At 39.3% G+C, this 10850-nt stretch overlaps 1 protein-coding gene across 1 annotated transcript; it reads right to left on the bottom strand.

Annotated features, from left to right (window-relative positions):
- Positions 1-3274: 3274 nt before the first annotated feature.
- Positions 3275-4358, bottom strand: LOC138314084 (DNA-directed RNA polymerase I subunit RPA1-like; the record flags this gene model as incomplete). The annotated part of the gene is made up of 3 exons (XM_069254272.1): positions 4340-4358; positions 3562-3786; positions 3275-3330 (listed from the first exon to the last, which is right to left on the bottom strand). Coding segments are annotated over exons 2-3 (257 nt in total), but the record flags the coding sequence as incomplete, so codon positions are not given.
- Positions 4359-10850: the final 6492 nt, after the last annotated feature.

The following is a 10850-nucleotide window of genomic DNA, read 5'->3' as shown; positions in this document are numbered from 1 at the left end:
GATCCCTTTCAGTGCTTTCTGAGAAATAGCGGTAACAAACTTTAACTATCAAAATCCAAGATGGCTACCTGGCGGCCATCTTGTTGACCGATTAGTCCCAAAATGCAATATGCACTACTAGGGTCCTAGGGGAACCTACATATGAAATTTGAGAAAGATCCCTTCAGTACTTTCTGAGAATTAGCCGTAACAAACTTTAACTATCAAAATCCAAGATGGCCGCTGGTCGGCCATCTTGTTGACCGATCAGTCCCAAAATGCAATATGCACAACTAGGGTCCTAGGGGAACCTACATATGAAATTTGAGAAAGATCCCTTCAGTACTTTCTGAGAAATAGCGGTAACAAACTTTAACTATCACAAGAGATCCCAGAGGGATCTTGGCGCCCACCAAAGAATGATCTATGTCTGACAACAGAAAGAGGGATCTTTTCCCTGCTTTTCAAACTTTTACTACATACTATATATTAAACTTGAGAAAGATCCTTTCAGTACTTTCTGACATATATAGCAGAAACAAACTTCAATTATCAAAATCCAAGATGCTACCTGTCGATCATCTTGCTGACCGATAAGTCCGAAAATGCACTAGACCCCTTCAGGAACCTGCACATGAAATTTGAGAAAAAAACCTTCATTACTTTCTGAGAAATAGCGGTAACAAACTTTAACTATCAACATCCAAGATGGCCGCCCTTCGGCCATCTTGTTGACCGATCTGTCCCAAAATGCAATATGCACAACTAGGGTCCTAGGGGAACCTACATATGAAATTTGAGAAAAATTCCTTCAGTACTTTCTGGGAAATAGCGTTAACAAACTTTAACTATCAAAATCCAAGATGGCCGCCGGTGGACTATCTTGTTGACAGATTGGTCCCAAAATGCAATATGCACAACTAGGGCCCTAGGGGAACCTACATGTGAAATTTGAGAAAGATCCCTTCACAGCTTTCTGAGAAATAGCGGTAACAAACTTTAACTATCAAAATCCAAGATGGCCGCCAGTCGGCCATCTTGTTGACCGATTGGTCCCAAAATGCAATATGCACAACTAGGGCCCTAGGGGAACCTACATGTGAAATTTGAGAAAGATCCCTTCAGTACTTTCTGGGAAATAGCGGTAACAAACTTTAACTATCAAAATCCAAGATGGCCGCCAGTCGGCCATCTTGTTGGCCGAATGGTCCCAAAATGCAATATGCACAACTAAGGCCCTAGGGGAACCTACATGTGAAATTTGAGAAAGATCCCTTCACAGCTTTCTGAAAAATAGCGGTAACAAACTTTAACTATCAAAATCCAAGATGGCCGCCAGTCGGCCATCTTGTGGACCGATTGGTCCCAAAATGCAATATGCACAACTAGGGCCCTAGGGAAACCTACATGTGAAATTTGAGAAAGATCCCTTCACAACTTTCTGAGAAATAGCGGTAACAAACTTCAACTATCAAAATCCAAGATGGCCGCCAGTCGGCCATCTTGTTGACAGATTGGTCCCAAAATGCAATATGCACAACTAGGGCCCTAGGGGAACCTACATGTGAAATTTGAGAAAGATCCCTTCACAACTTTCTGAGAAATAGCGGTAACAAACTTTAACTATCAAAATCCAAGATGGCCGCCAGTCGGCCATCTTGTTGACCGATTGGTCCCAAAATGCAATATGCACAACTAGGGCCCTAGGGGAACCTACATGTGAAATTTGAGAAAGATTCCTTCACAACTTTCTGAAAAATAGCGGTAACAAACTTTAACTATCAAAATCCAAGATGGCCGCCAGTCGGCCATCTTGTTGACCGATTGGTCCCAAAATGCAATATGCACAACTAGGGCCCTAGGGGAACCTACATGTGAAATTTGAGAAAGATCCCTTCAGTACTTTCTGGGAAATAGCGGTAACAAACTTTAACTATCAAAATCCAAGATGGCCGCCAGTCGGCCATCTTGTTGGCCGAATGGTCCCAAAATGCAATATGCACAACTAGGGCCCTAGGGGAACCTACATGTGAAATTTGAGAAAGATCCCTTCACAACTTTCTGAGAAATAGCGGTAACAAACTTTAACTATCAAAATCCAAGATGGCCGCCAGTCGGCCATCTTGTTGACCGATTGGTCCCAAAATGCAATATGCACAACTAGGGCCCTAGGGGAACCTACATGTGAAATTTGAGAAAGATCCCTTCACAACTTTCTGAAAAATAGCGGTAACAAACTTTAACTATCAAAATCCAAGATGGCCGCCAGTCGGCCATCTTGTTGACCGATTGGTCCCAAAATGCAATATGCACAACTAGGGCCCTAGGGGAACGTACATGTGAAATTTGAGAAAGATCCCTTCACAACTTTCTGAGAAATAGCGGTAACAAACTTAAACTATCAAAATCCAAGATGGCCGCCAGTCGGCCATCTTGTTGACAGATTGGTCCCAAAATGCAATATGCACAACTAGGGCCCTAGGGGAACCTACATGTGAAATTTGAGAAAGATCCCTTCACAACTTTCTGAGAAATAGCGGTAACAAACTTTAACTATCAAAATCCAAGATGGCCGCCAGTCGGCCATCTTGTTGACCGATTGGTCCCAAAATGCAATATGCACAACTAGGGCCCTAGGGGAACCTACATGTGAAATTTGAGAAAGATTCCTTCAGTACTTTGTGAGAAATAGCGGTAACAAGAATTGTTAACGGACGGACGGACGGACGGACGGAAGGACGGACGGACGGAAGGACGGACGGACGGAAGGACGGACGGACGGACGACGGACCACGGACGAAAGGCGATTTGAATAGCCCACCATCTGATGATGGTGGGCTAAAAATATGTGAATGAAAAAGTGTGGGTTAAGATAATGAGAATACTATGTCTTTGATAAAGGTTCTTGTATTTGATGGAATTGATACAGATTTGTTAACAATTTATCAAATTTACCAGCTGGTAAGATAGATCAATATTTGTGAGAACAAATGAAATGAAATATCTGTCCTCTGTACAGATCAAGAAATACTTCAACATACTTTAAAAGATTATTTTTTTATTTGAACATCAGTAAAGAGTGAAATAGCTACAAGAAAGTAGATTATACTGAAAGAAGTAGGAATTGGATGTAGCATAAACAAATATTTATGGATATTGTGGTCTGTAAAAAGATGAACTTCAGGTGAAACTTGTAAGTCATGAATTTAGAGGACGTACGTAATATGATTAATCTGCAATTTATTTTTAATTATGACATGCTTGAACCATATCTAATGAAAAAAGATGAACTTACGCCAGGGTTCTGCCTTTGATGAGTGTGTATTCTGTGATAGTGATGTCTTCAAGAACCTAGTAATAGAAAACAGAAAACATAAAATACACAGTAAAATCTTGTTATCAGGACGATGGATAAAGCAGAACAATACTGTTTGTCATCTCAGTACTATTCAACTATCTAAAACAAAAATCATTTTATTTTTAACTATCTAAAACAAAAATCATTTTATTTTTACAATGTCAACTTTGGTTTGAAACCAACTTTAAAAGTTTGGATGTGTAACCTGAGCAATGATGTCATACCTCCCCGAGGGTGACCTTGTTGAAGAGTGTCTGAACACTCTTGGCTTTCTGCCGAGCATCAGGAGTAGGGTACACTGGGATGTCCATGGCGGGTGTCTTTATATTGGCACTGGCTACCATAAGGATCTCACGCAGACGTGGAATTCCTAATGTGACGTTCATCTCTCCTCGCCCAGCAAAATGAAAAGTGTTCAATGTCATCTGGGTGGAGGGCTCACCAATAGACTGTGGGGTAGAAATTTCGGTATACATTGTATTATTATATTCATGTTTGGGTTGCAAACCATAAAATTGACATATTACATTAGGTAAGTTATACAACGCAATATCTGCAGAGAGAACAGAAATGTTGTTTCAAGAGCTCTGTAGTCATTTTATGGATAAGGCCTTACAAAAAGTCTGCATTTTTGGTTTTCTTTTATTATTTATTGAGTGAGGATTCAATGTGAATTTTCTACAAACTTATCACTATGTATATTAATTTTGTGAACTAAACTCATGGGTGGCCATGGTAGCTATTCTGTGTGTTATGGTACAATTTATTTTACATATAATAAGTACTATCAATACTAAAGGGCTCCTACAGCTGTTACATATCCTGCTTACCTGAGCAGAGAGGGCTCCTACAGCTGTTACATATCCTGCTTACCTGAGCACAGAGGACCCCTACAGCTGTTACATATCCTGCTTACCTGAGCACAGAGGGCTCCTACAGCTGTTACATATCCTGCTTACCTGAGCACAGAGGACCCCTACAGCTGTTACATATCCTGCTTACCTGAGCACAGAGGGCCCCTACAGCTGTTACATATCCTGCTTACCTGAGCACAGAGGGCCCCTACAGCTGTTACATATCCTGCTTACCTGAGCACAGAGGACCCCTACAGCTGTTACATATCCTGCTTACCTGAGCAAAGAGGGCCCCTACAGCTGTTACATATCCTGCTTACCTGAGCACAGAGGGCCCCTACAGCTGTTTACATATCCTGCTTACCTGAGCACAGAGGGCCCCTACAGCTGTTACATATCCTGCTTACCTGTGCACAGAGGGCCCCTACAGCTGTTACATATCCTGCTTACCTGAGCACAGAGGGCCCCTACAGCTGTTACATATCCTGCTTACCTGAGTACAGAGGGCCCCTACAGCTGTTACATATCCTGCTTACCTGAGCACAGAGGGCCCCTACAGCTGTTACATATCCTGCTTACCTGAGCACAGAGGGCCCCTACAGCTGTTACATATTCTGCTTACCTGAGCACAGAGGGCCCCTACAGCTGTTACATATCCTGCTTACCTGAGCACAGAGGGCCCCTACAGCTGTTACATATCCTGCTTACCTGAGCACAGAGGGCCCCTACAGCTGTTACATATCCTGCTTACCTGAGCACAGAGGGCCCCTACAGCTGTTACATATCCTGCTTACCTGAGCACAGAGGGCCCCTACAGCTGTTACATATCCTGCTTACCTGAGCACAGAGGGCCCCTACAGCTGTTACATATCCTGCTTACCTGAGCACAGAGGGCCCCTACAGCTGTTACATTTCCTGCTTACCTGAGCACAGAGGGCCCCTACAGCTGTTACATATCCTGCTTACCTGAGCACAGAGGGCCCCTACAGCTGTTACATATCCTGCTTACCTGAGCACAGAGGGCCCCTACAGCTGTTACATATCCTGCTTACCTGAGCACAGAGGGCCCCTACAGCTTTTACATATCCTGCTTACCTGAGCAGAGGGCCCCTACAGCTGTTACATATCCTGCTTACCTGAGCACAGAGGGCCCCTACAGCTGTTACATATCCTGCTTACCTGAGCACAGAGGGCCCCTACAGCTTTCACCAGGTTCTGCTAAACACTTCTATCATCTTCCCTTTTCATCATAGGTTAAACTCGTCCGAGTCCCACAGACTCTTCATCCTTAACAGCCTGTAAATACCATCCTAAAAATTAACTTACTTAAATGTCAAAATTAGATAGTATAATTCCCATAAATGTGAAAGCCTACATGTCTAGGAGTCACTCCACTAGTACAGTTTTATAGAAGTGGTGGATGTAACCAGCATTCTGAGTACTGCTGAAGTAATATATATATCGCCTGCTGATTCCCCGCAAGATATTATACGCAACCTTAACTTTTAACACACAATATAATGAAAACTTAAAATTAGCTCCAAGATATTTGGTAGCTATAAGCTGTGAGGTGAAGTAATGAAGAAAGAAATAGCCACTTGAATCCAGACAATGTTTTTTTCTATAAATATAGCAAAAGTGGCCACTTGACTGTCTTTAATAGATATTTTGATTCTTTAAAAGTATAAGCAATATGGTGGAAAACCAATAAAGATGGTTTTTGAACTGTCATACAAAATATATAGATAGAGAATCAGAAACTCAACTTAATTTTAAAAGCTTTGTCATTTAAAAAAAATAAGGCTTTTCCAAAATAGTTTATTATTACCATTTTTCAGTTCTTTTTTTGCATAGTTCTTCACTACAGCCTCAAAACTTCAACTCAGAGAAGACACCGCCTTGTTGGTAGGCGGAAATAGAGAGCCATGGCCGGTCAGGACATCGTTCACCAGTACTTGGAATATCTGATGAATGATTTAAAACATATGATTCATGTCATAGTTGACAACACTTTATAATGTAACCTCAATATCATGAAACCATCAAGACAATTTGATAACCTTTGACCTCCATGACCTTTTTTGAGTAATTGAAGTTGGTACAAGAGTATTCCTTGTTTGTTTTGAACTTTTTATATAAAATCAAAGACCTGAACAAGACACGACCTTTGAACTTGAGCCAATGTCTGTCTCATAGAACTGTCATGTTTTTTTTCTTTTTTAAATGATACATATTTACAAAAAAGTGATTTTCATCTATATCTTTATTTCGTTATTTGTTATCATATAAAAAACTGAAACAATTGTAAAATACTACTGCTACAGATTAATCATTACAACAATTATTCACATTTTCCAGCAGGAAATGGTAATGTATCACTTTAGATTGACAGTACAGAAGTATACTGTGAGCTGGATGTATTATGTAACAGTACAGTCAAACCTGCAAATAGCGGACACCTCTATATAGCGGACATAGCATACTTTACTACTAACTTTTTGTTTTGCCTTGTCATCAAGAGCTCGCCATTCATTACACATCAAACATGCTCCGATAGTGCGACCATTTTTGTCCAAAGTATTGTCGTGTGATGCAGACAGTTGAGATTCGTTGCAGAAGTTGAGAAATCCAGATGTTCTCTCATTTATATAATTCTTCTTTTTGGCATTTTTCCTCCATTTCATAATCTGAATATCAATTGAACATAATGTAAAAAAATATTTCACAAAAATCATCATGCAGCATCAGATGTAATTAACATCTTTTATGATTTTTAGGATTGCACTAATCAATTTCCTTTGAAATGGACATAACTTGGTATACTGTAAACAAACTGATTTTCAGGACAGTACTTCATCACGGGTTTTCAGTTCTCGACTTGCATTTTAATGACGATCTGATTTTGACAATTGACATGGTTTTAATTTGATCCTGCAGTTGAAACATTATCACAGCGATTTTTTTTGCCATATGTATGTTACTATTTGTATTATGAAGTATTATATAAGTTTTGACCAGTTTTATAAGCATATACAGATATAGTTATAAATTATTTCTTTGGTTAATAAGTGCTGATGTTTATACCTCTGAATGTATGAATTTACGCAAAATTTTTATTAAGTACAGATATTTAAGCTGAAAATAATATCTTTGAGTATCTGATATGAATCTCCCCTGAAAGGAAAAACTGCCTGATATTGTTTGAATAGTTGTTTACTTTTTTGGTCCCACTTGAGCACACTTCTTCGATTCGTTTACTTCTCTTCTGGTCTGTGTTCTGTTACTGTCAGGGATGGAACGGTGTATCCATGGAGAAATGGGTAAATCATCGGGGTTTCTAAACCCGGTCTTTGATATGTCTAGTCCCATCCTCACCATAGTAAAACTGACAACAAAACACTTCTTTATCAGCACGGACAAAATCGGATTGTTCAGACAGGAGCCATAAGGCTTCCACCTCTATAAGGTACCGAGCAAACACATAATTAGACGCTTAGGACGGGGCAGGGGGATTTTTTATAATTATATATGTAGTTTTTTTTTTTCCTACAGCAATAATTACCTCTAAACATAATATTTTGTGTTTTAAAAATAAAGCTGTGTTGCAAAATGTAGGCATTTAATATTAAGGAAATAATACTAAATTAAACTCTTGCGAATATTTCTAAATTTACAATAAATCAAACCACTAGCCCTCCACCTTTTGGCTGTAAGTTTGAGGTCTTACCTATTCCATCGTACATATTACAGAGTTATTTCCCTTGTGGGGTTTGTATTCATTATTTTGTGTGCAGAATTCATGATGTTTTCACATAAAAAACTCTGACACTATCTACAAGGGCAGATAAATCTGTGAAAATGCAAATACAGAATAGTGGATAAAATGATATTATAGCTGAAATATGGCCGTAAAACTTATCTGCCAATTGTTACCTGGTACAATGCTGCCATCACTGTCCCTCACTGTCAGGTCGTAATTAACATTACACTCCCTCTAGATGTTTGACGAGACATCGCTGTAGGTATCCACTACGACTGGTCTTCACTGCTGTTATCGATGAGACCCTAAACACAGCGGATAAATCACAAATATATACATCAAAGGTATTCACTTCTGCATCAGAACCTTTTCACCCCTTTAAAGTTTTATATTCTTTCAAGTGCTATTCTGTAGTTTTTAGGGGTTATATCAATTTCCAATTATCAAAAATATATTGTTGATTTCTAAGATTATTGACAAGGCAACAGGATAGAACTTCAGGTAGAAGATAAACCTATAATGAATAGGAAACAAAGACACAAACTCCCTCATAAACAGACTTATTGTAATGTCATCTTAGACAGCATCATATCTTTTTAAAGGATATGTTTGAATACATTATAAGTAGAGTACCCTGTGCATTTATTTGCTCTATTGAATATTTTTGGTGACATTGAATTTAAGCTATTGTCATGATATTAATGTTTCTATGATTCACCATGGATGAAACAAAATTGTGGCTGGTCAAAATAATTTTTTGAGAGCATAAATAATAATTCTTATGGTTATTCTATATTTATTCCTAAATGATTGCATTGACTTCAATGACATCATCACAGATGTTGTACGTATCACTAGATTTCTCTTTAGGAATAACTACCAGAAATTCAAATCTGTGTCTGATCATTAATACAGTTATAGGTGTATCACAGCAGGTACCTTCTATAACATCAGTAAAGACAAACCTCTCGTCCAGCCATACAATGGAAGAAGTACTCCTGAGGCCTGATACCAGTAAGGAATCGGCCAGACACAAACCCTCCAGCGCGAGGTGACGTATCGTAGGCCATAAAGGACGGTAATGTTTTCCCACTCAGCATAGGTCTGGGACGACGACCTTCCAACTCTATCTGGCCGAGCAGACAGGATATCTGCATGCAGTTCACCTGTCAGTGTACAATATGAAATGTAATATAGGAATAGAGACTTCTTTTTAAGTTTAAGTGACTATTGAGAAATACCCCGCCTGTTTTTTGGTTTTCTCATTAAGATAAGCAAAAATACATATGTCAGAATGTGATATAGAACACAAATACTTAAATATCCCATGTAAAGTATATTTTGAATATAAATCTTCATCTCTGCATACATTCAAAGAAATAATTTCCATATAACCATGGAAACCCAATTGACATCTAGATCATGGTAATAAATTTGCCAAATCAAGAGACATAAACAATGATTTCTAAGCCAATGTCATCAGTTTGAATATTACTTAATCTCAGCATGCAATTTGTATCTATGACCTTTAAACTGATTTTAACGACCAATCAGCTTAACTCTTTCTGTACCGTTATCGATTTTAGCGTCTGTCTCATTGTCGACTATAGTGGACACTTGATATTGAAGTTTTTTCTTCAAAGTAAATTTCCCATTATATTCAAATTTCTAATGCAGCGATATATGAAAAGTATTTTCAGTTCCAAATAAATGTTTGTGATGCTAAATAAATTTGATTTTGATCATGTTTTAACGCCAGAGGATTAAGATAAATCAAACAGAAGTTATCATCATCAACAAATGGCGGTTTATTGCACCTTCACTCCAGATTGCAATATCAAAATAAAATCTTAATGTGGGTTTTAAATAATTCATAAGATTAATTTCCAAGTAAAACAGTTTTAATAAATGATTGCTCCTAAATTAGCACAAATAACATTTGGACGTTTTGTCCAGCTGTACATTTTTCTTGGGGACAAGACTAATAATTACTTCCAATATGGAATCCAGAAAGAAAACAAAGTACGGAAACAGTTAATAGTACTTACAGATGATCCCTTGGCTCCTGATTGGACCATTAGTTGTAGGTTTATTTTTGGGAAATAGTTTTTCTAATCCTTTAGGCATACAGCTCTGTAAAAGACTCTGTAAAAGACCTTAAAGATTGTAATAATTGAGCCTCGCACCCTTCCATAGAATGATCTGATGTAGAGAACAAACTAAAACAGGAGCTCGGGGGGAGCCTCGCACCCTTCCATAGAATGATCTGATGTAGAGAACAAACTAAAACAGGAGCTCGGGGGGAGCCTCGCACCCTTCCATAGAATGATCTGATGTAGAGAACAAACTAAAACAGGAGCTCGGGGGGAGCCTCGCACCCTTCCATAGAATGATCTGATGTAGAGAACAAACTAAAACAGGAGCTCGGGGGGAGCCTCGCACCCTTCCATAGAATGATCTGATGTAGAGAACAAACTAAAACAGGAGCTCGGAGGGAGCCTCGCACCCTTCCATAGAATGATCTGATGTAGAGAACAAACTAAAACAGGAGCTCGGGGGGAGCCTCGCACCCTTCCATAGAATGATCTGATGTAGAGAACAAACTAAAACAGGAGCTCGGGGGGAGCCTCGCACCCTTCCACAAGATGGGAGAACAAACTAAAACAGGAGCCGGAGGAGCCTCGCACCCTTCCATAGAATGATCTGATGTAGAGAACAAACTAAAACAGGAGCTCGGGGGGAGCCTCGCACCCTTCCATAGAAATGATCTGATGTAGAGAACAAACTAAAACAGGAGCTCGGGGGGAGCCTCGCACCCTTCCATAGAATGATCTGATGTAGAGAACAAACTAAAACAGGAGCTCGGAGGGGGAGCCTCGCACCCTTCCATAGAATGATC

Source organism: Argopecten irradians, unplaced genomic scaffold, assembly GCF_041381155.1.
Source record: "Argopecten irradians isolate NY unplaced genomic scaffold, Ai_NY scaffold_1330, whole genome shotgun sequence".
In the NCBI taxonomy this organism is placed as follows: domain Eukaryota; kingdom Metazoa; phylum Mollusca; class Bivalvia; order Pectinida; family Pectinidae; genus Argopecten; species Argopecten irradians.
Note: the sequence above shows the minus strand (reverse complement) of the source record. Positions and strands in the feature narration are given on the sequence as shown.